Source organism: Pelobates fuscus, chromosome 5 (genome assembly GCF_036172605.1).
Source record: "Pelobates fuscus isolate aPelFus1 chromosome 5, aPelFus1.pri, whole genome shotgun sequence".
In the NCBI taxonomy this organism is placed as follows: Eukaryota; Metazoa; Chordata; class Amphibia; order Anura; family Pelobatidae; genus Pelobates; species Pelobates fuscus.
In genome coordinates, this window is record NC_086321.1 from 94578854 (window position 1) to 94605761 (window position 26908).

Below are 26908 nucleotides of genomic sequence, written 5' to 3' on the forward strand. Positions count from 1 at the left end.
GGAGTTTAGAATATGTGTGCTCCTGGCACAAGTAGCTATTTTTGTTTTCCAATTTACATCAGGAAGATTAAAGTCACCCATGATGATAACTTCCCCCTTCATTGTCATTTTAGCTATTTCTTCAACTAGTAGATTATCTAACTCTTCAATTTGTCCTGGGGGCCTATAAATCACACCTACACGAGTTACTGTGTGATTACCAAATTCTAACGTAACCCAAACTGACTCTATGTTCGCCTCACTAACCTTTATTAGGCTAGATTTTATGCTATTCTTTACATACAGGGCCACCCCTCCCCCTTTCTTGCCTTCCCTGTCTTTTCTATATAAAGAGTACCCTGGTATTGCTATGTGCCAGTCATTTTTCTCATTATACCATGTCTCAGTAACAGCGACTAAATCTACACTATCAGTTGCCATTATTGCCACAAGTTCATGGATCTTATTCCCTAAACTGCGAGCATTTGTAGACATGACTCTAAGCTTAGCATTTTTTAACACACTTGCTACAGGCACCTTCTGTCCTTGTTTTGGGGGACAATTGGATTGATGTTTTATCACCCTTTTGCCCCCCCCCCTCCTAGTTTAAATACATCCTAGCAAAACCTCTGAACTGCTCACTGAGAACATTTGTTCCCTTTTGAGAAAGATGCAAACCATCTTTTTTGTACAGTTTATTTCCATTCCAAACAGAGCTACCATGAGCAATAAAGCCAAATCCTTGCTCCCGACACCATTCACCAAGCCACAAGTTAAAGTCCCTAATACGCATCCGCCTGTCATTCTGAGTGTTATGCACAGGCAGAACTTCAGAGAATGACAATGTGGAAGCAACCTGCCGTATATCATTGGCAAAAACACTAAAAACTTCCTTAACCTCTGAAACCTCATTGCAAGCCAAGTCATTTGTCCCTAAATGGACAAGTACATCCAATTCCCCTTCCTGCTTTGCTTGCTTAACAATATTACAGATACGTCTCCTGTCTCTGTGAGCAGTAGCTCCGGGAAGACACCTCACAAGACCACCATTGTCCATCTCCACACCTCTTATGATGGAATCCCCCACCAACAACTGCTTTCTATTCGGCCTCACCATAGTCTTCAAGCCTCTCTGCACAACACCACTAGCCTCAGTGCCTCTCTGCACAACACCACTAGCCTCAATGCCTCTCTTCACAACACCACTAGCCTCAGTGCCTCTCTTCACAACACCACTAGCCTCAGTGCCTCTCTTCACAACACCACTAGCCTCAGTGCCTCTCTTCACAACACCACTAGCCTCAGTGCCTCTCTTCACAACACCACTAGCCTCAGTGCCTCTCTGCACAACACCACTAGCCTCAGTACCCTGTAACTTTCCAAAACACCATAAAACCTGTTAATGGGGGGTACTGTTGTACTCGTGAGACATCGCTGATTACAAATATGTGCATTTTGTTGCAGTAAAACCTAACAGTATTATGACATTTACAGCTAAAATGTGAGGCGGAACTACAAATGTAAAAAAAAAAATAAAAAAAAAATTCTCAGTTTTTTTTTATTTTATTCATAATAAATTGTTTCATATACAAATATTTTATATGAAATGAAAGCCCTGTTTCTCCTGAACAAAATGATATATAATAAGTGTGGTGCATTTAATATGAAAGAGGTGAATTACGGTTGAACAGACATATAGCGCAAATTCCAGTTTTTGTTTACGTTTTGTTTTGATCAGAACGTGTACTATTGACTCCGTCCTGAAGGGGTTAAAAGGGCTGGGGGGACACAAAGAGACACAAAGGGGCTGGGAAAAGGGCAAACGAGACAAGGGCAAAAGAGAGCTTTAACGAAACCCATTAGATTTTAGTCGTGTCGACTAATATCTACTGGAGATTTAGTTGACTAAAACTAAAACAATTCAGACGACTAAAACTAAACTGGCTTTTTAGTCAAATGACTGTGACAAAAACTAAATGGAAATTTGCAGCCAAAATTAACACTGTAACGTAGTTAAACAATTGTCCTTCATGATGAACCATTTGCATGTGGCAGTGCTATCCCCGTGCTTCTAGACTTGATCATTGGTATTTTTCAGATTCTCCTTTCATTAACCTTGATGTAATAATACAGATAAAAAGTGTACTCTGAAGACAATGTGATCTTTACTTGTGTTTCTGTAAACCTCTGCACTTAATATGGACTGTTTATTGCTAACGACTCTAATGCTAATTTGTGATCCATCAATTAAATAATATAGATATGTAAAAGAAAAAAAATATACAATATTTTTTCACGCCATCCTTGCCTCTCTTTCTGTTTTCCTAATAAAACTGACTTAAATGTACTGTCCAATCACCATTAACGCTGCAGCTCATTGTAGTGGTTATGGTGCAAATAGTGCCCTGGCACCTCCGCATTGTAAATAGTTGAACTATTTTGGAATACTAATGGATTTTTGCCACTCCCTGCCTCTACTAAATCCAACAGAGAGCCAGCAGCTCTCTGTCTGAGCTGAGCCAAATTAGCAGGGTTTAGCTAAATGGCAGAGGGAGAGCAGCTGATGCCCTCAACCAGTAAGCTAGCAATACACTGCAGGGCTTGGCTCAGGAGAACTTCCAGCTTTGTTTCAGATGTAGCGTTGGTGTGGTTAAACCGTTCTAAAACTGTTTGTTTACTTACGATAAGGTGGTGCCAGGGACCTCCTGGCACTATAGCCACTGCAAAAAAAGAAGGAAAAAAAAACAAAACTATCTCCAAGTTAACTATGTTTTGAGCTTATTACTCCTCCAGCAGTAGACAGATCTTAATATTTTTAATTTTTACACCTGAATATTTAATAGACTCTTGTCTCCCCACAGTTGAGAAAAAAGCTGCTGACATTGCTGTTGAAGAATATATTAAAGAAAAAGAAAAGTATGAAGATCTCAAAAAGAAAAACACAAAGAAGGGGTCATCTAGGGAGGAACAGGTAATGGCATTTGACACTACTTAATTCCGCGGTCACACTACAAAGAATTTTGTGTCAGAATTGCAACGTTAATAGGTTACTCAAAGCATCATAACCACTACAGCCTGCTGCTAATGCCAGAAGTACACTTTTCCGGTTCTACTTTACTTGTGTCCCTACTGGGCTCTGATGCTTTCTGTAACATATTTTGTATTTGTATGCACATTGACTATTTTTGTTCATAATAAATGTTCCTATATTAAAGGACCACTATAGGCATCCAGACCACTTCAGCTCAATGAAGTGGTCTGGGTGCCAGGTCCCTCTAGTTTTAACCCTGCAACTGAAAACATAGCAATTTCAGAGAAACTGCTATGTTTCACTGAGGGTTAATCCAGCCTCTAGTGGTTGTCTCCCTGACCCTGCGATTTTCACAGTGAGAAGACGCTGGACGTCCACAGGAAAGCATTGAGTAATTCTTTCCTATGGGCGGTCTTGCTGCGCATGCACAATCGGATCTGACGTCGGCAGGGGGGGGGGGGAGCCCGGCGCTGGAGAAAGATAAGTGGCTGAAGGATTTTTTTGTTAGTTTCTAAATCTAATTTGGTTGTGGTAACCAAGGATGCCCTACATGTAACAACACACGAGAAGGATTTGGGAATTGTATAGACAACAAATTAGACAGCAATATGCAATGTCAGTCTGCAGTTGCTAGGGCCAGTAAGGTTTTGTCATGTATAAATAGGGGCATAAATTCTGGATGAAAATATAATTTTGCCTCTTTATATATCGCTGGTAAGACCACACCTTGAATATGCTGTGCAATTTTGGGCACCTGTTCTAAAGATGGATATCGTGGCCCTAGAAAAAGTGCAGAAATTAGTTACAAAATTAATAAAAGGAATGGAGCATTTTAGTTACGAAGAAAGGTAAAAAAAATATAAATCTCTTTAGTTTGGAAAAACTACACCTCAGAGGGGATATGATAACATTATCCAAATATATTCGGGGCCAGTACAAACCATTATCTGGAAATCGATTCATAAACCGTGCTATACATAGGACACGAGGTGACGCATCTAGGCTGGAAGAAAGGAGATTTAATCCAAGGCAAAGAAAAGTTTTTTACCATTTTGGGGTGCAGAAGGAATTTTTTCCTAGTTTGTTGCAAAATTGGAAGCACTTCAGACTGGGTTTTTTGCATTCTTTTGGATCAACAGCAAAAACATGTGAGGAACGCTGTTGATCCAAAAGAATGCAATTCAGCTATGTAATTATGTAACTATGTAAATTGTCTTGATGGTGGCAACTTTTATAAGTGTGGATGATATTAAGAGGGATTTTTGTATCTTTATTTGGGTTTAGTGGAGACAAATAGAAATTGTAACTCTTTAACCCACTGAAGCAAATCACATGTCTGTCTGAGAGTGGTGGCGTTCATGACAAGTTCAGTCTAATGACAAATGTTAAAGAGACACTATAGTCACCAGAACAACTACAGCTTAATGTTGTTGTTCTGATGAGTATAGTCTGTCCCTGCAGATTTTTTAATGTAAACACTGCTTCAGAGAATGGCAGCCTAGGAACTACCCTAGTGGCCACGCCTCAGAATGCCAGTAGAGGTACTTCCTGGGTCAGTGATGCACAATGTGCAGCACTGGCATTCAGCGTCTCCACGCTCTGCATGGAGACGCTGAACTTTCCCTATAGAGATGAATTGATTCAATAAAAGCAAAGAATATGAGAACTATGAGAACGGACAAAAGCTTACAGAAACTCAGTAGCTTGCCCTTCGGTAAAACCCCTTTCAGGTCTCAAAAATTAGTCCATGCATCTATATAAGAAGATGTAGATTGGCCAGGGCAGCGTTTGGCCCTGCCACCGCCAGCATACTTGACTTTCCTTTTTTTCCTAATTTCCTTGTGATTGGCTGAGATTGTCAGTTCTGATGATGTCAGCCAAGGAGGTGGAGCAAGGAGGAGCCCTGCACAATTCTGGAAATGGGTAGTAAATCTCCTTCTTTCTTACAAGAGCTAAGAGGGGGGCAACCTCCTAAACAGTGGATTTAGAACTATAGTGTCAGCAATACAGTTTGTGTTTCTGACAGTATAGTTGCCCCTTTATGAATGCCTTTTATGGAATTCCCCACAGAAAATCAATTATTTATTGAAATTAATATATTCCATTTTCACTAGTCCACCAGTTGGGAGATGACTGTATATGTTACAGTACGCAGTAGATAAGGAAATCTTATGCTATGTTAGAAAATAACACTACTGTAATGTACTGTATTACATTAGTACTGTATAACTACATACAACATACACAACACCCTTAAATTTGAATTCCTCATATTGCTACTGCATTTACTAACTATTAATATATTTATATTGTTTATTCACTTTTGTTTTTAGAGATTGTTATAGTAAATTTCTCTGTAAGATTTGGAAATATTTCATACATACTGTAGAGGTGTGCTGTCTTAAAGGCACATTAGAAAAATTTATCTGTCTGCTAATTCTTGCGTCATTAGTAATTACTTGGTAAATACATTTTTAAGAAAGATTCCTGGAAGTAATAGTTGGTCCCTTACATTAAATGCAGATGATTTCAGATCATTCAACAAAGCCTGCTTGCTTGATGACTTGTTGGCACACAAAGTAGGCAGGTTATAGAACTACAGTAGTTGTAGTTCATGCCGTTCCTCCGTTGCATTGCAGTTCCTCAGTTGCATTGCAGTTAGATGATTTCCTATCTTAGGCAGGCCTATATTACAAGAATCATGTTGTGTGCATTCCATATTTCTTCTTTTTCAGACGTTGGCTTTGTTGAACAGTTTTAAATCAAAGTTAACACAAGCTATTTCTGAAACACCGGAAGAAATGGAGTCAGAAACTGAAGTGGAAGACGACAAAGGATGGTGAGATTTTCTTTTTCTTTCTTTTTTTTTTAATCATTTTAAAAGTTCTAAAAAACTATATGTGGATTCAGGTTTTCAACAAAAAGTGCTTTTGAGTGGCATTAAAAAAAAATTCAAACTAAGCTATCATAGCATCAAATTTACAAGTATACAGATCAGTATACAGTAGGTGGCCCATTGTTATTTTTTTGTATGCATTTTAATTTTAACTGACATAAATTTTCACATGCAAGCCAAGTGACTCATATCATCCATAGTTGTAATGTGGCTAAAGTCATGACCCTACCTAAATAGATGCTCCCCGTTTACTTTGGTCATATTCGTGTTATATCAGTAACAACTCTGTATCACTGCTGCCCGTAAATATCTCTTCATTATTTGTATAAAACATTTTTTAAATCCTTGCTGCGCACCAACAGCCTCTCCCACTTAGTAAATACATACATGAAGTATGTTTGGGTGACCTCTTGAGCCACACTACAATTACTGATGGCACTGGTCATTCATTCGATACCAATGAAAAGAACAAAGTGGGAAAGAATAGAGGAAAGGACAGGTGGATAAGGAAGGATGGAAGAACTAAGGAGCCAAGCAATGCAACTTCAAAGGACAATGAGGAGAGGGATGATGAAATACAAATTGGAGATTGTGATAAAATAGTCAAAAGTAGAGGAAAATTTAGTGGAAAACAAAATTTAGAGGGGCATGAGAGATGGTATACGAATAAAAGAATGAATTGGTATCTGGAATAAGGGTGGGTATTGGTGAGATGCTGTTTAAGAAAAAACAATGTTAAGAGAGGATTTAACAATGACTGGAGGGAGATATGCAGAAAGAATCTAATAACAATTGGCAGTCTTAATTTTTTAAATCAAAGTTTATTATTTTCAGAGAAAATACACAAATAATATACATATACAAAATTGTGTATGTGTGTGTGTATAAGTAAGAACAGAAAAGTTACATACCAATACAGTGGAAGAGTTGATGGAAAGCTTGTCCTGAACTGAAACAAACAAAGCACTTGCCTCTACATGTGGGTGCAGGCAGACACTAGATGGACCAATAGGCTGTTCTGTACTGCAGTTGTGTGTTGCTTTTAGGTGAAATCATGCACAGAATATCTTAAATATAATTTCTTTGAAAACCATATCTGTAAACCTAGAGAACTGGTAGCTAATATGGAGGGATAAATGTGAACACACTTATGCCATCTAGTCTAATAGATAAACACATTTAAAACCAGTTCCATGTGTTCGAACTGAACAATCTTTTATACATTTCTGTTTACTGTCTTGATTGTAATAACAAATGTCAAAAACATCTGCGTATATTTTAGATCTTGATTTTTTTTTTGATCACACTGAATAGTCATTTCAAAATTTATTTTACAAGAGGAATGCGTCATTTTCCTTCAGTCTTATTCTCTGGATACATGTCAGCTAATAACGTAAGCCAGTACTAAAGAATCCCTCAGAGTTTAAGGGCTTTAATAATGGGCTTAGTTGTAGACTAGATATTCAGAGCATGTGTCTACAGCCAAAACATCTGCAAAAGTAGAAAATGTAGGAATTAGCATTGTAAATCTCTAATTACAGCAGAAATGAAAGAAATTTCTTAAATTCTTTGGTTCATTACCACATGTAACAACCATTGCGATGAAAGTTGTAAATATAGTGACTTGATGAGGACCTTAAAAAGGACACTGGAGTCAGAAAGTTGGATACTACCTTAACCCCTTAAGGACGCGGGACGGTTCAGGACCGTCATCGGCATTTTCCCATTGCTGACCGACGACGGTCCTGAACCGTCCTTAATTTAAAATGTACTTACCCGATCGCCGTCGTTCCCCCGGCGGCGATCGGCGGTGCTCCCGTTGTGGGGAGACTGCCTGCAGCCCAGACAGTCTCCCCATGGCGGATTAGGACCCCTGTGGCCATGTGATCGCCCAACAGGGCGACCACATGGTCACAATAGGTGTCCTAGTGTCTGCCTGCAGGGGGACTGTCTGTGCTGACAGGCAGTCTCCCTGCTGCTGTAAAATCATTAAAAAAATTTAAAGTTAATAAAAAAAAAAATATTATTATATATGTGTATATATATATGATATATAGACATATATAATATATGTCTATATATCATATATATAATGTCATGCTAAGTGTATTTTTATATTAATATGTACATATATTAATATAAAAATACACTTATAATTAAATTACACACGTATATATATAATATATATAATAACTATATATATATATATTATTATAAAATACAAATAATAAGTAAATTAAATTAAATAAAAAATTAAAAATAATAATAAAAAATTACAAAAAAATTATATATCTATACGAAATTTTATTCTAACTGTATTTTGATATTAATATATTTATATCAAAATACACTTAGAATGAAATTGTATATATATCAATGTATATATAAATAAATAAAAAGAATACGAACTATTCATATGTCCATATAAAAAATTACATAAATAATTATATAAATATACACGTAGACTTCAAATATATAAATATGCATATATATTTAAATTCTACGTGCGTATTTATGTAATATTTTTACATAATTAAGTTATTTTATTGATTGCAATTTAAGGGACCTGCCTGCCAACCCAGGCCGAAAGTCCAGAGAATTTAATTTGCTATCACTGTATTTTACCCTGTAACATTCTACGACACCCTAAAACCTGTACATGGGGGGTACTGTTTTACTCGGGAGACTTCGCTGAACACAAATATTAGTGATTCAAAACAGTAAAACATATCACAGCGATGATATTGTCGGTGAAAGTGACTTTTTTTGCATTCTTCACACACAAACAGCACTTTTACTGATGATATAATTGTTGTGATACATTTTCCAGTTTTGAAACACTAATATTTGTGTTCAGCAAAGTCTCCTGAGTATAACAGTACCCCCCATGTACAGGTTTTATAGTGTTTTTGAAATTTTTACAGGGTCAAATATATGGGTCAAATATTTTTACATTGAAAATGGCCAGGTTGGTTACGTGCCTTTGAGAGCGTATGGTAGCCCAGGAATAAGAATTACCCCCATGATGGCATACCATTTGCAAAAGAAAACAACCCAAGGTATTGCAAATGGGGTATGTCCAGTCTTTTTTAGTAACCACTTAGTCACAAACACTGGCCAAAATTAGCGTTCAATTTAGTTTTTTACTTTTTTACTTTTTTCACTCACAAACAAATATGAACGCTAACTTTGGCCAGTGTTTGCGACTAACTGGCTACTAAAAAAGTCTTGACAGACCCCATATTAAATACCCTGGGTTGTCTACTTTAAAAAAAATATGTACATGTGGGATGTTATTCAGAGATTTATGACAGATAATAGTGTTACAATGTCACTATTGATACATTTTAACCCCTTCAGGACCGCTGACGGTTCAGGACCGTCAGCGGCAAAACGTGCGTTTGGACCGCTGACGGTCCTGAACCGTCATAACGGTTTTGGGCTACTTACCTGATCGCCGTCGGTCCCACGGCGGCGATCAGCTCTCCTCCCGGTCCAGGGGGACTGCCTGTCTGCCCGGGCAGTCCCCCCTCGGCAGATCAGGACCCCACGGCCATGTGATCACTCGATCACATGACCGCAATAGGGGTCTTTGTATCTGCCTGCAGGGGGACTGTCTGTGCTGACAGGCAGTCTCCCTGCAAGTGTAAAATAAAAAAATAAAGTGAAAAAAAAAACAATCAGTGTAAAAAAAATAATAATATGTGTATATATATATGATATATATACATGTATTATATCTATATATATAATATATGTATATATATCATATATATAATGTCACACTAAGTGTATTTTTATATTTATATATACGTATATTAATATAAAAATACACTTATATTTAAATTACACACGAATATATACAATATATATAATAACTATATATATGGTATATATATATTATTATAAAATACAAATAATATGTTAATAAAAATAAATAACAAAAAATAAAAATAATTTTTAATAATTAAAAAAAATTATATATATATATTCAATTTTATTCTAACAGTATTTTGATATTGATATATATATATTTATATCAAAATACACTTAGAATGTAATGATATATATATCTATGTATAAATAAATAAATAAAAATAATACAAAATATACATATGTCCACATACAAAATTACATTAATAATTTCATAAATATACACGTAGACGTCAAATATATAAATATGTATATATATTAAAATTCTACGTGCATATTTATGTAATATTTGTACCTAATTAAGTAATTTTAATGATTGCAATTTGAGGGACCTGCCTGCCAACCCAGGCCAAAAGTCCAGATAATTTAATTTGCTAGCACTGTGCTTAACCCTGTAACTTTCTATGACACCCTAAATCCTGTACATGGGGGTACTGTTTTACTCGGGAGACTTCGCTGAACACAAATATTAGTGTTTCAAAACAGTAAAACATATCACAGCGATGATATTGTCAGTGAAAGTGAAGTTTTTTGCATTTTTCACACACAAACAGCTCTTTCACTGAGGATATTATTGCTGTGATATATTTTACTGTTCTGATACACTAATATTTGTGTTCAGCGAAGTCTCCTGAGTATAACAGTACCCCACATGTAGAGGTTTTATAGTGTTTGTGAAAGTTACAGGGTCAAATATAAGGCTTGATTTTACTTTTTTTTTTTTTTATTGAAATTTGTCAGATTGGTTAGGTTGCCTTTGACAGCGTATGGTAGCCAAGGAATGAGAATTAGCCCCATGATGGCATACCATTTACAAAAGAAGACAACCCAAGGTATTGCAAATGGGGTATGTTCAGCCTTTTTTAGTCGCCACTTAGTCACAAACACTGGCCAAAGTTAGCGGTTTTTGCATTTTTAACACACAAACAAATATAAATGCTAACTTTGGCCAGTGTTTGTGACTAGGTGGCTACTAAAAAAGACTGGACATACCCCATTTTAAATACCCTGGGTTGTCTACTTTAAAAAATATGTACATGTTAGGTGTGTTTCGGGGATTTATGACAGATAACGGTGTAACAATGTCACTATTGATACATTTAAAATATATATATATTGAAACTGCAATTTCCTACTTGTATTTATAGGCCTATAACTTGCAAAAAAAAGCAATAAAGCATGTAAACACTGGGTGTTTTTAAACTCGGGACAAAATTTTGAATCTATTTAGCAGTTTTTTTCATTAGCTTTTGTAGATAAGTAAAAGATTTTTCAAGTAAAAGTCCAAAAACATGTTTTTTTTTTTATTTTTCACCATATTTCATTATTTTTTTTAAATACAATATATGACATAATATAAATACTGGTATGTAAAGAAAGCCCTTCTTGTCGTGAAAAAAACAATATATAACTTGTATGGGAACCGTAAATGAGAGAGCGGAAAATTACAGCTAAACACAAACACCACAAAAGTGTTAAAACTGCTCTGGTCCTTAACGTACAAACATCGCAAAAACAGGCCGGTCCTGAAGGGGTTAAAAATGTATGTTTTGAAACCGCAATATCCTACTTGTACTTATAGCCCTATAACATGCAAAAAATAGCAAAAAGCATGTAAACACTGGGTATTTTTAAACTCAGGACAAAATTTTGAATCTATTTAGCAGTTTTTTTCATTCGCTTTTGTAGATGAGTAAAAGATTTTTCACATAAAAGTCAAAAAACATGTATTTTTTTCGATTTTTCATCATATTTTTTCATTTTAAAAAAAATAAATTACATGAGATTATATAAATAATGGTATGTAAAGAAAGCCCCTTTTGTCCTGAAAAAAACAATATATAATTTGTATGGGAACAGTAAATGAGAGAGCGGAAAATTACAGCTAAACACAAACACCACAAAAGTGTAAAAAGATGCCTGGTCGCAAATGTACAACATCGCAAAAAAAGTCCGGTCCTTAAGGGGTTAAGAAATGTGTTCATACTTCAATCTTGAAATCTTCTGCTGTGTTCTATGACAAAAGTAAATGTATGAAAAGTCATCTAGACCCGTGGTTCCTACACCTTTTTAGGTTCAAGGTGCCCTTAATATTTCAGTATTTTTCCATGGCAACCCAAGTCAAAATTTCTAGGTTGTATATCTGAACAGTGCTGCTGCGTGGCTCTTACTGGCTCTGTAGTGTAATGTACAGTGTTTGAAGGGGTGCTTGTATATATTTATTGTGTTTTAATATAGGGGTGTGTTTGTATGTGATGTTTGCGTTTGATTGCAGGGATGTTTGCGTTTGAAGTGACAGGCTGTCACTTCCTCCCAGCCAGCCGACATTACAGGGACCCAGTCGCGGTCTTAGAGGACCGCAGCACTCGACTGGGTCCCTGTTACGTCGTAATGTTTCCGCGGCACCCGTGTGTGCACATCAGTTTGGGAACCACTGATCTAGACCATTCTTTGTGAAAACAGAAATAAACCGGTTATGAAACTACAAACTATTAACATTGTTACCACTTTGGGTGCTGAAGCCCAGAATGTGGGACTCTGCGGCTGTGGATTTCAGCAGGTAGTGGAGGGGACAGGATGAGATTAGTATTTATTTAAATTTTACGTTTGCTTTAAGCAGCTGCCTGTTGTAAAAAGAAAGATCACCTCAATAGTGCTTCAGAAGGTTACTAAGTGGGAGGGGATGGTGCACCCAGGAAACTGTCTGGAGGGGTGCTGGGAGATAGAACTGCGCTGCACACCTCTCTCGTAGGTAAGTAAGGTGGGATTGCATTAAATACCTGGCTATGTTGCATATGCTTGTTTTCCGCTATCCGGCTATACTTTCATTAAGTTCCTGGAAAGCGTCGGCTGCATGCTGTTCACGGGTAGAGACGAGGGGACATAACATCATGACATATCCCCACCCAGAGGCGTAAATAGAAACCACGGGGCCCCAGTGCGAAAACTGCCCTGAGCCCCCCCATACGTCTACCCTCCCATACGTTGCCCCCCCCTCCCCCCCCCACACACATGCAGACACACACATATACAGACACACACATACATAGAATGTGACGGCAGATGAGAACCATTCGGCACATCTAGTCTGCCCAATTTTCTAAATACTTTAATTAGTCCCTGGCCTTATCTTATAGTTAGGATAGCCTTATGCCTATCCCACGCATGCTTAAACTCCTTTACTGTGTTAACCTCTACCACTTCAGCTGGAAGGCTATTCCATGCATCCACTACCCTCTCAGTAAAGTAATACTTCCGGATATTATTTTTAAACCTTTGCCCCTCTAATTTAAGACTATGTCCTCTTGTTGTGGTAGTTTTTCTTCTTTTAAATATAGTCTCCTCCTTTACTGTGTTGATTCCCTTTATGTATTTAAATGTTTCTATCATATCCCCCTGTCTCGTCTTTCCTCCAAGCTATACATGTTAAGATCCTTTAACCTTTCCTTGTAAGTTTTATCCTGCAATCCATGAACCAGTTTAGTAGCCCTTCTATGAACTCTCTCTAAGGTATCAATATCCTTGTGAAGATATGGTCTCCAGTACTGCGTACAATACTCCAAGTGAGGTCTCACCAGTGTTCTGTACAATGGCATGAGCACTTCCCTCTTTCTACTGCTAATACCTCTCCCTATACAACCAAGCATCCTGCTAGCATTTCCTGCTGCTCTATTACATTGTCTGCCTACCTTTAAGTCATCAGAAATAATCACCCCTAAATCGCTTTCCTCAGATGTTGAGGTTAGGACTCTATCAAATATTCTGTACTCTGCCCTTGGGTTTTTACGTCCAAGATGCATTATCTTGCACTTATCCTCATTAAATGTCAGTTGCCACAACTCTGACCATTTTTCTAGTTTACCTAAATCATTAGCCATTTGGCTTATCCCTCCTGGAACATCAACCCTTTTACATATCTTAGTATCATCAGCAAAAATACATACCTTACCATCAAGACCTTCTGCAATAACGCTAATAAAAATATTAAAGAGAATGGATCCAAGTACAGATCCCTGAGGTGAATAGCCCAAGCTTCGAATATACTCCATTGACTACAACCCTCTGATGCCTGTCACTCAGCCACTGCCTTACCCATTCAACAATATTGGAATCCAAACTTAAAGATTGCAGTTTATTGATAAGCCTTACTGAAATCTAGGTAAGCAATGTCTACTGCACCACCCTGATCTATAATTTTGTTACCCAATCAAAAAAATCAATAAGATTAGTTTGGCATGACCTCCCTGAAGTAAACCCATGTTGTCTCTGATCTTGAAATCCATGTGTTTTTAGATGTTCAACAATCCTATCCTTTAACATAGTTTCCATTACTTTCCCCACTACTGAAGTAAGGCTTACTGGCCTATAGTTGCCCGACTCCTCCCTATTACCTTTCTTGTGAATGGGCACAACATTCGCCAACTTCTTCTTCGTCTTCTGGGACTACTCCTGTTATCAATGATTGGTTAAAAAAATCTGTTCATGGTTTTGCTAGTACACCACTATGCTCTTTTAATAGCTTTGGGTGTATTCCATCAGGTCCCATTGACTTATTTGTCTTTACTTTTGACAGTTGAAATAGAACCTCTTCCTCTGTAAACCCACGTGTAATAAATGACTCATTTATCCTTTTTCTTAACTGAGGTCCCTTTCCTTCATTTTCATCTGTAAATACCGAACAAAAATATTCATTGAGGCAGTCAGCTAGACCTTTATCCTCTTCTACATACCTTCCTACTTTTGGTTTAAATCTAACTAATCCTTGTTTTACTTTCCTTTTTCATTTATGTATCTAAAAAAAGTTTTGTCCCCCTTTTGTACTGACTGTGCTATTTTCTCTTCTGTGTGTGATTTGGAAGCTCTTATAACTTGCTTAGCCTCTTTCTGCCTAATCTTATAGATCATTCTGTCTTCCTTACTCTGTTTTTTTTTTTTTTTTATAATTACTAAATGCTAACTTTTTGTTTTTTACTATTTTGGCCACATCTGCGGAGTACCATAGTGGTTTCTTGATTTTTTTGCTTTTACTGACAAGCCTAATGCAATTTTATGTTGCCTTCAGTAGTGCAACTTTTAAATAATCCCATTTCTCTTGGACTCAATTTAAATTGCTCCAGTCTGATAATGACTCCTTTACACATATTCTAATTTTAGAAAAGTCTGTTTTTCTAAAGTCTAAAACTTTTGTTTTTGTGTGGTGTGACTCAGTCACTGTTCTTATATTAAACCACACTGACTGATGATCACTGGATCCTAAACTTTCACCTACAGTAATATCGGATACCAAATTTCCATTTGTGAACACTAAATCTAGAATGGCCTCTTTACGAGTTGGCTCCTCAACGACTTGTTTTAGAGACAATCCCAGTAGGGAGTTTAGAATATGTGTGCTCCTGGCACAAGCAGCTATTTTTGTTTTCCAATTCACATCAGGAAGATTAAAGTCACCCATGATGATAACTTCCCCCTTCATTGTCATTTTAGCTATTTCCTCAACTAGTAGATTATCTAACTCTTCAATTTGTCCTGGGGGCCTATAAATCACACCTACACGAGTTACTGTGTGATTACCAAATTCTAACGTAACCCAAACGGACTCTATGTTCGCCTCACTAAATTTTATTAGGCTAGATTTTATGCTGTCCTTCACATATAGGGCCACCCCTCCCCCTTTCCTGCCTTCCCTGTCTTTTCTATATAAAGAGTACCCTGGTATTGCTATGTCCCATTCATTTTTCTCATTTTACCATGTCTCAGTAACATCGATTAAATCTACACTATCAGTTGCCATTACAGGCACATATATATACAGACACACACATACATACAAGCACACAGACAGACATACATACACGCATGCAGACAAACAGACACACATGCATACACACATACAGACAGACACACTTACATACACACACACATACAAAGAAACATTCATACACACATACAAACAAACACACATATACAAAATGTTTTAGTCACCCTCCTGTTTCCTACCTTTTAGGTGCAGGAGGGTGACTTCCCTGGGTTCCAGTGACGCAGCCTGTTGGGAGTCAGAGTTCCCACTCTGGCTCCCTCCTCTTCCTCCTGGTGTAAGCTGGGAGGAGTGATCGGGTAGTCACTACCTCCCAGCTGCGATGTCATCTCGGGGCCTGGTCGCGCCATTAAAGTGCCACAGCGCTGACCGGGCCCCCTGGAAATTAAATTCCATCAGGTGGCCCTAAGAGCATGTGCCCCTTAACGTGCAGCCTGGTGGATCTACCGCGCAGACTGGGGCGGCAACACTTGGCGGTAGTTCCGCCACTGTCCCCACCTATTGCTTAGTGTAGGGGTTAGAATGTTTTGCTTTGGGCTTAAGCCCTAGGTGTTTCTGGAAACTAGCAACGCCTCTTCACACTACTGCCGACTAACTACTTCCTTACATTCAAAGAGGTAATTGACCCCAAAAACAAACCAAAAAGTAAACTACTTTGTGCTCAGAAATGTTATGTAATGCTCCAACCCTTTCATCTAATAAAATGGAGCCTTGTGTTATCGAAGATTTTACAGTATCTCAGAATTATCCTGCTTTTGGTTCTCCATCATGTTCAGCTCTTAATATTGTCCTTCTGATTCAGTAAACAGGGAATTTGTAAAATTCTCCTCACTCTGTGTAGATCAATTCTACTATAATATATATATATATATATATATATATATATATATATATATATATATAAATAAATATGTAGCAAGGGACAAAGAGACATATTACTCACCTTTAGAGTGAAGGGGCTTAATGTGAAACCACCAAAGAGGCAGACTAGCAGAAAATGTAGAGCTAGGTACATAAAGTTAGAAAACTAGCTGCAGCCAGGATACCAGAATCATGAAAAGATGATGAAAGATAAATCAAGCCAGAGTCAGTAAACTGGAACTTTTTCCAAACAGGTAAGGAATATGCATACCACTTATAAGTGGTATGGTTTTAGATACTATGATCATTCAATTCTAATCCTGCTAAACCGAATATCAAAGTGTGTGTGTGTGTGTATAGAATTTGGCACAGCTCCTGTGAAATATCATTTAAAACCTATAAATTGAGAGCTTAAAGGGACACTATAGTCACCTGAACAACTGTAGCTTAATGAAGCAGTTTTGGTGTATAGAACATGCCCCTGCAGCCTCACTGCTCAATCCTCTGCCATTTAGGAGTTAAATCCCTTATTAAGCTAAAGTAATTTAGGTGACTATAGTGTTCCTTTAAATACTTTTTTTTCAAATGTTGGGATATAGCATTATATTGAGGAAATCAATGTCTTGCTTATAAGCCTTCTAATACCTACATTGCTCCCTTCATAACTAACATATCACTAATGGATATATGTGCATTCACTGGGTCTTTTACACCATTTATTACAGTAACTAAGACACCCCTCTGTACATATAGTACATTTACACAAAGATATACACGTTGTTATTGCTATGAAAATATATTTGCCAAAAGCAAATAAAAACAATTTAAGAACACCAATAGTTTGCATTGAGTTTTGCATTTCCCAACTAAATCCTAATATGTATCTCAACTTGAAACCGTAGATTACACTTCATGGGTGGTTGCAGCAAGGATACAAAGTGTACCATTTTGCAAAGTTAACCAAGCATTATCTTTTTTAATAGCCATTAATGTAAATATAGAAGCTGTTAAATGTGTTTTTATTTTGGCTCTTTTTATTTTTCTTTCTAAGGGACATTGCCAATTTGGTATCAAAATACAATGTAGGACTTGTGCCTACTAGCTAAATATTTAATTTGTGCAACGTTTACGAAAGCATGGGCCGTGCAATACGTTATTCACTTTGTAACCCTTAGGGGGCAACTGGCTAGCTAGAATGCATGACATATGTAAGCATGTCGTACTAGCAATAATTTAGCATATTTTAATTAGTCAGTTATGTAGAAATTAGAGACACTTCAACCTGGACTTTTTATTGAAAGTGTTTTGAACATTTTGGTACACTGTGGTACTGATTACATCACAATACTTGGTGTTCGTTCATTTTGTTCCTGGGAGCTGATGCTGATCACTTTGAAAACAAAGGTACTCAAGTGTTCACTGTGAATTAAAATGAGCATATATCCCTTTTTTATAATGATATGTATAAACAGCTTGTAAAAAACTTTTTTAAAATGACATGTTTATCAGGAACAGCAATCACAAATATATAATTTTATAGTAAAGCTATGCGTAGTGCATGATTTAAAACTCTTGCAGTTATTCATTATAATGTGAATTATTGGGATCTCAAAGTGAATTTCAAACTTTAAGCCAAATTGGAAAGACTCACCGAGTCAGCTTTATCAGTTCAACTATTTGATCTTTTAATTATCTTTTAGATGAAAAGGCTAGAGATTCCTTCCTTAACTCCCTTCAATTCCAAAATAGAGTATATACATTTTATCTTTGTGTATTTTGCAGTATCAGATCTAGTCCATAAAACCCAGCCTGTAGATGAATGAATTTCTCTACCAGAAGCCAATTGTCACTGATAAAATATAAATAAATTTGCTGAACATGTAAACTCACACGCTGCCCCAGTTTCAGTGGGTCATATCATTCCTACTGTCAGTGGAATGAGTAGTGAAATGACTCTACCATTTGACAGTGAGCATTATATTAGCATTCCAGAGAGTAATAAAAACTACTATAGCACTTTTAAATTAATTTATTTTAGTAGTTCAAAAATTAACTGTATTTAGTGCTACTAATGCCTTAAAGATTCTTGCAAATACCTACAAGCAAAGTATTTGACAAGTTGTATTTATTTTTGTCAAGATTTGACAAAGGCACAGGATAGTGAACTCCAAATAAGACAGCCTGTTGATAAGACACCATTGGGTGTCCCCAGACATATGTGTTTGTTCCAGAGGACTGACGGAGTCCAGCAAAAGAAGCTAAAGGTTTTAGCAAAACATTAACTAATTTTGTGTATAACAGTAGAATTTGCTGATGATTTTCTCTTTTCTTCACCCACTGTCTGTTATATTCTGCATATAAATTACTTGTTGTCAGATATCCCCATTGATCCCAGATTTCTTTGTTTCCATGGGGAATGTGCTGCTTTTTAAATATTCTTTCTAATATTAAAGTTGCTATAAGTGGAACCCCAAAACACAGAACAGCTTGTCTGCTTATAGAATCAAAATGGATGCCTAGAGGCTTTGCTAAGCACAAAGCCCAACTAAGAGATTTCAGTTTCAAATGAAAAGGCTCTCAGGGAGTAATTCCATCTATAACATTAAATATGCATGCATGAAGCATGAAACAGTCATTTCATATTAAAGAGTAACTTCAACATACTCAACCAGCAAAGCTCTATTACTTCTATTTTAATGATATGTAAAAATATATATATATTTTTTTTTTTTAATGTATGTCACAAGTGAAGGGGAGGCAGTTTACAAATGCTCCTGACTCCATCTACTACAATGCTCTTCACGATTGTTTGCATTAGTGTGTCCTATCCACTTAACACATCCTAGAGCTTTGAGTCAAAAGGTTAAATTATAATCTCACATTAGATAGTCAATAAAGCAGAGCTGTTATCAAGCTTTGAAAGGAAATAGTTGTTTATGTTAAAGTATATGTAAAAAAAAAAAAATGAGAAAAACCCTTCCTTTGGATATTCAGACAGTGTTTGAAGTTGACAGATATTTGGTCTGTCACCACCAAGACAATTTCTAAATGGGGTGCCTTGGTCTCCCAGGTAAATCAATAATAAAAACCTACCAAATATTTCTTAGCACAATATCTATGTAATTGCAAAATACTTATTGGTTTCTTCAGGTAATGTGATTCTTAATAAGACAAAGGCAGAACTTAATAAATTAATGTTTATTATGAGCAAAAAATAGTCACAGTGCATACAAAAATATATATGAAACACAAATGATTTACACCAACAACAGATAAACACGAAAAGGATAAAATAACAGAAGTCCTTATGTTTTCAAAGTAAAACTTCTGCCCAGGGTGTCTCTGGCAAGGAAGGATGATGGTGACTCGCTCAAAATTAGATCTTGGCCCCAAGCAAGTACAAAGCTTGGAGATATACCCTGTGGATTACCACGCCTCACCCAGAGGTGGAGTGAAGGCATATGTATAGAGACCCTAAGTAACCACCCCCTTGTGTCCAAATCCACATCAATCCAAATGGAAACATTTGGCTCTATCTTCTCTTGTGTACCCGCCACAGAAATAATAATTGCATCTATGAATTTATTTTTTTCCCATTCTATACATATGTCGTATGCCGGCCTTGCGATCCAATAGGACGGACATCACAATTTCTTCCCCTATGGTCAAGTTAGGCCACTCATGTTTGGCCTTGTTTAGAAGATGGCGCTTGTCACATTCCAAATATAACAAAAATGAGGCTTCGTTCTTATTCTATAGGTAAGTATTAATGTTTCTCTTGGATATGGTACTGGAACACAAGGGTCTTCATGAAACTAATACCATTACCATATCAAAGGATTGAACTATCAATTGAGGGTTTCAGGCTATGTGGTCAAAGTCAGTTAGTTTACACTGAAACTAGACATATAGGCGGCTCAAGTGTATAATGTCTCACCTTGCAGGGCCTTTGATAGATCAAAAATGCAATCCTTTTCACCCCTTGCAGAAGCCCCTTTTGATCAAAAGAGCAATTTCTCTCTTCTGTTTGTCCTCTACCCAGGGGTCAAATTACTGATACACTACAGAAGTTATTTTAAAAAGCAATATTCTATAGTGCAAAAATTAATTATGTACCCTTGCCTTGACAAGGATGAAGGGTTTTTTTTTCATTTTTTGATAGATAATTTGTTTAATGAAGTATCTATCTCCTTTCAAAATTTGATGAAAGGATTATTATATTAAAAGTGATTAGTGTTGAGGTGTCAGTTGTCCTTTAAAGATGATGAAGCAATTACAATACCACAGTTCTGAATAGACTTTTATCATTATGATAACTAATAGAAGTTATCAACACGTTGTTAATGGGACCATTGGAACCTAAGCTTATTCGAAATCTGAAAAGACTTGAAAATCGTTTTCTAACAATTTACCAATACCCCAAATATTTCTAAGCGTTTGTGCTTGAGCAGAAGGAACACCACGAACATCTCCTTTACTGTAATGCTTTCTAAAGTCTCTGATCTGGCCTCCCTACTGTTCTCACTTTCCATTACCTGTATAGGTGGTCTGTTTAGTTCCCTTGAATTCCAGTACCAGATTACCTTTGTGTTGATGACACTCCTATTTTTCTTTTTCCACTGATATTTTTATTTGATAGATGCGACGCTAAATGCGGAAGGCACCAAAACCTAGGAACCTAAACTCATAACGCTAGATGAGTACATACATAAAAGAAACTAGTTGCACCTAGGTGGTGTACATTGTTTGCTTGTAGTTCTTGCAGTGTTTTAACCTCAAAAAAGGGAAAAGAAAAACACATTTAAAAGTGTAGATCCGTTTTTAAAATACTACATGTACTGTGTGATTTGGAAAATATCCCACTCACTTGGTTTAATTTTAAAGCTATTGACTTAGCTCTAGTCATGACAGCAATGGTGGTATAACCCCTTCTATTTTGCCTGTATGTTCTCAGCTTGTTCCTGATGCATATTGTGTGTGGACATATAAAAAGAAAGGTAACTCCAATAGTGTACAATATCGCCACTTCACTGGGAGATTTTAAGCTTGTTTGAGCAGGGTCCTTCTCAACCCGTTGTTCCTGTAACTATTTCTGATTCTCTCATTTATTGTTAAATTTCCCCCTTTATAATATTGTAAAGTTAGTGCTATATACATGCCAATAATAATTAAGTGGAAGTAAGTATACTTATCAATTATCAAGCCTTATACTATGCTCAGAGTTCTACAGGTGTAAGGTTTTTGTTTTTTTCCTCACCCACAGGAATTCTATAAAGTTTGAAAAAAATGTGTATAACAGATGTATAATAAAATCAGGGGTTTTCACTAAAATGAAAATTTAGTCTACTCATCTGACCATGCATACTTATAAGGCTGCTACTGGGGCTAATTCATACAACATACAAGATCCAGCGCGTTCACTCATTCACTAAACAGTAATATATATATTCAACAAATGTTTCTTGGCACTCACCCTTTTGTGTATATAGTTCAACTTAGCCTAGGTGCAATCCCACGTTGAAAATATATAAACAAGAATAAAGAGATGCACTCCAAAGACTTATGAATGGAAAAAAAGGGATAATTTATTCCAAGGTCCTTGAGAAAGACCCAAATGGGTCTAAACGTCGGCTATTTTTGATGCTATACCTAATGGAATACATTACCCCTTTTTTTCATTCATTAAGTCATTGGAGTGCATCTCTTTATTCTTGTTTGTTTATATATATATATATAATGTAGATTGGGTTAGCTGTATTAGTTCAGAAGACGATGCCACAATACCAGAGTGTTACCTTTTTTATTGGACTAATGAGTGATGGCTATTCTCAACCAATCTGCCCTGTTCACTCTCAGAAGCATCTTCTGCTATTTATGATACCCCACTCACTCATCCCCTTCTCTAACAGGATCAGTTGTGTTTTTTTTGTTTGTTTTTTATTCTTTATTTTTGTTCTGACGAACAAGCAGTGATACAATAATGCAGACATAAGTATGGAAGTAACAGTACAATGTCGTATCGTGTAGTACAGAATGCAAAGTTAGATGTTAGTACAGGCATTATACACATATTGTGCACTCTGTGTGCATTGTTGTCAGAGTTTTTCTTTTAAATTGGCAAGCAAAATGTAGCTATATACAGTGGCAGTATTGTTGAGGAGTAGGCTTTGTTGGTAGAGTGTCGTGAGTATTCAAGTTGGCTCTGATGAGTTTGTTATGCTGTGGTGTTCCAGGCTTATGTAATTTGTGTTCTTAACTTGAATGGTTAGTACAGGCATTATATATACCTTGAATGCTCTGTCTACATTACCCTCTGGATGTTACTGTTCCGTTAAGTGTGTATACAGGTAGAGCATTATACTGTGGTAGCGTTGGTGGGGGGTAGGTGTTATCGGTTAGTCGCGTTAACGAGATTTTCCTTTAGCAACATTGCTGGTATGTTTACTGTACTCAGCTACCTAGCCTTGCGCCAATGTACACTTATCCCCTCAAGTTATCTGTGAGTCTCATGTGTGTTCAAGCCTTTCACTCCTCCTGTTTGTTTACAAGTCTAGTGTGCTTGCAGTGGATAGATACGTACAAGGAAAAGATAGAGAGTTAGAGACAAGTAAAATTAATTAAGTGTTGAAATGAAGTGATCTCCTGGGGGCCTAGAACCAGGGGTCGTCTGTCTCAGCAGACTGCGCCCCGTGTTCTGGCTTTGACCAGCTACCCGTTCTGCAGTGGTGCCGCTTCCACCCGTCCGGGTTCTGGTATGATAGTGGCCGCTGGGCGACTCCCAGTCCTCGCCACTGATATATACCGCGTGGATGCCGCCCCGGGCCTCGGTTCTATGTGTCGTACTGCTCCCACAGATCCCATACCTTATGGAACGTGGTCAACATGTTCCGCACTTGGGCAGTGAGTTTATCCATCAGATAATTGTCACACAGTTTTGTCCTGACCATAGATATCTGCGGGAGGTCCGGGCATGACCACTGTTGTGCTACGGCCCTGCGGGCCGCTAGATAAATCATGTTGAGGAGTTTTTGTTCGTGTCTTGGGAGGCCCTCTGTGGGTCTAGATAAGAGGCATGCCCATGGGTCTAGTGTCATCCGTTTTTGTAAGATTTGGGAGCTGAATTCTACTATGCTGTGCCATTATGCCGAAACCCTTTGGGCTCTCCCACCACATGTGTATATATGTGCCTCTCCCCCCGCATAAGTGCCAGCAATCATCTGTAGGGCTCAATCTCATGTGTTTTTGTTTTACTGGAGTCATGTGCCATCGAAATAGTGTTTTATCAAACTGTTCTTGGAGTGTTACGCATATTGTGGTTTTGGTGCATGCTTCCCATATATCCTGCCACTCCGTTCCCTCTAGGACCTCCCCCAGGTCGGCTTCCCACTGGTCAGTGTATCGTAGTGTGCCCTTTTTGTCTGGAACCATGTTGAGGTGATTGTACAGTAATGTAATTAGCTTAGATTGTGTAGTCTCCGTATAGCATCGTTTTTCGAAAAAGGTTAGAGGTGTCTGGGCTGCCTTCTTTACCTCAGGTCTCTGCGCAAAGTCTCGAATTTGCAGGTACCTGAAATAATCTCTTGTTTGTAGTGTGGCTTTGGTGCTTAGGTGCGCGTACGTGACTATGTCCTGGTTTACAAATAGGTGGGCTTATCTTTGTAGCCCCGTGGCCTCTATCCCTTTATAGTCCCGGGCCCTCATTCCCGGCGGGAACGCCCTATTTCTAAAGACCGGTGTCATGGGGACAAGGGGGAGCTTAGGGAGTATTTCGTTTTAGTTTGGTCCCGTATCTGTATGGAGTTTAGTATGGCCGGGTTTGTGGTTCGTAGCATGGCTCTTTGTGTTTTAGGTGCCGATATGAAAAACTGTGGGAGGTCCTGTCCCGTCATTAGCGACTCCATGTCGACCCAGCATCTTGTATCAGGGGGTGTGTGCCATTGTATGACCTGAGTTAGCTGTGCCGCTAAGTAATAATTATATACATTAGGTAGTCCCAGTCACCCTCTGAGTTTTGGTCTGTACATGAGGGTGCGTGCCATTCTCGGGCGTTTATTATGCCAAATGAAGGAGTCGATCGCCCGCTGTATGCCTGTCAGGCCCCCCCGGGAGATTCGTACCGGGAGTGCCTGAAAGAGGAACAGAAGCCTCGGCATCACATTCATTTTTATAGTGTTTATGCGCCCCAGCCAGGATATGGGCCTGTTTGTCCACTGTTCCATCTCCGTAATTAGGGTCCGGAGCAGGGGTTTGTAGTTGCTGATTAAAATTAACCCCTTAAGGACACATGACATGTGTGACATGTCATGATTGCCTTTTATTCCAGAAGTTTGGTCCTTAAGGGGTTAAGGAACATATTTTTTTATTTATTTTTTTGTAAAAAAAAACTACAAAATTTTGAATCTATTTAGCAGTTTTTTTTAAATTCGCTTTTGTAGATGAGTAAAAGATTTTTCAAGTAAAAGTAAAAAAACACGTATTTTTTTTAAATTTTTCATCATATTTTTCTTTAAAAAATTAAAATTAAATTACATGAGATTATATAAATAATGGTATGTAAAGAAAGCCCTTTTTGTCCTGAAAAAACAATATATAATTTGTATGGGAACAGTAAATGAGAGTGCGGAAAATTACAGCTAAGCACAAACACCACAAAAGTGTAAAAAGATGCCTGGTCGCAAATGTACAACATCGCAAAAACAGGCCGGTCCTTAAGGGGTTAAACCTGCCTCGTCTTCCCTTAGCTTTCACTAATTCCAACTTTTCCTTCTCCCTCTACCATTTGACCATCACCTTTTGAGTAAGTTAGCCTTGCATTCTTTAAATTATAAGCTGATTTCAGAAGGGCCCTTATCATCTCTTTTTCCTGCATGTCAAACTTGTAATGTTGTAATTGTATGTCTAATTTGTCCACCGAACAGTGTTGCAAGATGAATCATAATTATCAGTACACATTTTTACTATACCATCTCTATTTATTGAGCTAATGCTTCTGCTTTAGTCTGTCAGTGATTGGTGCTAGTTATAGGCTAAGATAGATTATAGTTTTTATGCTATCACTTTCACCCATTGCTGCTTTGTATTTCTATGTCTAGTAAGTGGTGGCTTGTGAAGTTTAAAGATGGCCCTATCACCCCAGACTTCATGAGCTCTACCCACTTTACCCTGTATTCTCACCCCCTGGCCCGGTATGATGTCAACTTTAACCCCTTAAGTACCAAACTTCTGGAATAAAAGGGAATCATGACATGTCACACATGTCATGTGTCCTTAAGGGGTTAAAGAGGTCCGGCTCCATGTACACATGCTGTTGCAAAATGTCCTAAAAGACAGGATAGTAGATAAGCCTTTATTTTAGGGCATTGAGGATTTACCGCCATGCAAAGGCAATGGCTGTCGTTGGAAATCCTTGTAATTGGTGATGGCACCCAGCGAGCTTCCTTAAGTGGCAAACTGATTTTGATGCTGAACAGTGGGTAGTACCTGGAGTCTACAGACACCATAACCACTTAAATGAGTTGAATGTGCCTTGAGTGTCCCTTTAAAGGAACATAGATACATACACACATTTACTTGTATCCTAAAAAAATATTGTGTTATAAGTAGCCAACTATTAGATTTAAAACAATTACCAATTTGTACAATGTGTTTGCGTCATAGAAAATTAGTGTGCGTGATATTCAAGTTTGTTTTGATAAAATCCTATTTCCATGAGCACACAGGTCATTCTAAATCAATGTCTAGTTGAGTGCTGAAATATGCACAGTATCTATGCAGACTTCGAGGTTGTGTCAGGTAAAACACTTAACAAATGGTCTGAAAAATGTCTGGCAATGGCAGACAGAATCACAATGGAATTAACAGGTTTTTAACATTTCATTTCACTTAAGGATTTCAAACTGTTTAATCCTTTGAGTGCCAGTGGGATATTCACGATATTGCAGAGCTTAGACTCTCTTACCCCTCTGGCACTCACAATGTGCAATTGTAGTTTCCGTTTAATTAAAAAGCATTCAGCAGGAAATCAGGTTAAATTTAACCAAGGAAGGAATTATCTTCAAGTATCAGAAACTTTGATTATCATACTTGATCTTTACAGAGGGATTATTCTTTTTAAATTGTGATGTTGCATAGAAACCTTGCCGAAAGTGCATCAGAGTTCCCTTCAAAACTTTAATTGATTTATTTTTTTATTTCATCAGAAAAAAATAAATAGTTTTCTATATGTTTATATTTTAGCTGAAGAGGTATAGCTGCCCTTTTACAATTTTTTACAAACTGTTCTCAGACTAACATACATCCATACTTTTGTAGAATTAACTGATCTGTCTGCCAATCAAGTAGGCCAACCCACTAGTATAGCATTAGCGCGTCTAATTATGCGCTCGCTCTAGGC

The 26908-nt window shown here is 37.4% G+C and overlaps 1 protein-coding gene across 1 annotated transcript in view; it reads left to right on the forward strand.

Moving 5' to 3' along the window:
* CWC27 (CWC27 spliceosome associated cyclophilin) overlaps positions 1-26908 on the forward strand; it is a 218161-nt gene that overhangs the window by 168052 nt on the left and 23201 nt on the right. Inside the window, exons 12-13 of the mRNA XM_063454063.1 lie at positions 2841-2950; positions 5746-5849. Coding sequence (XP_063310133.1) covers positions 2841-2950; positions 5746-5849 — 214 coding nt within the window. The remainder of the gene's footprint in view (positions 1-2840; positions 2951-5745; positions 5850-26908) is intronic.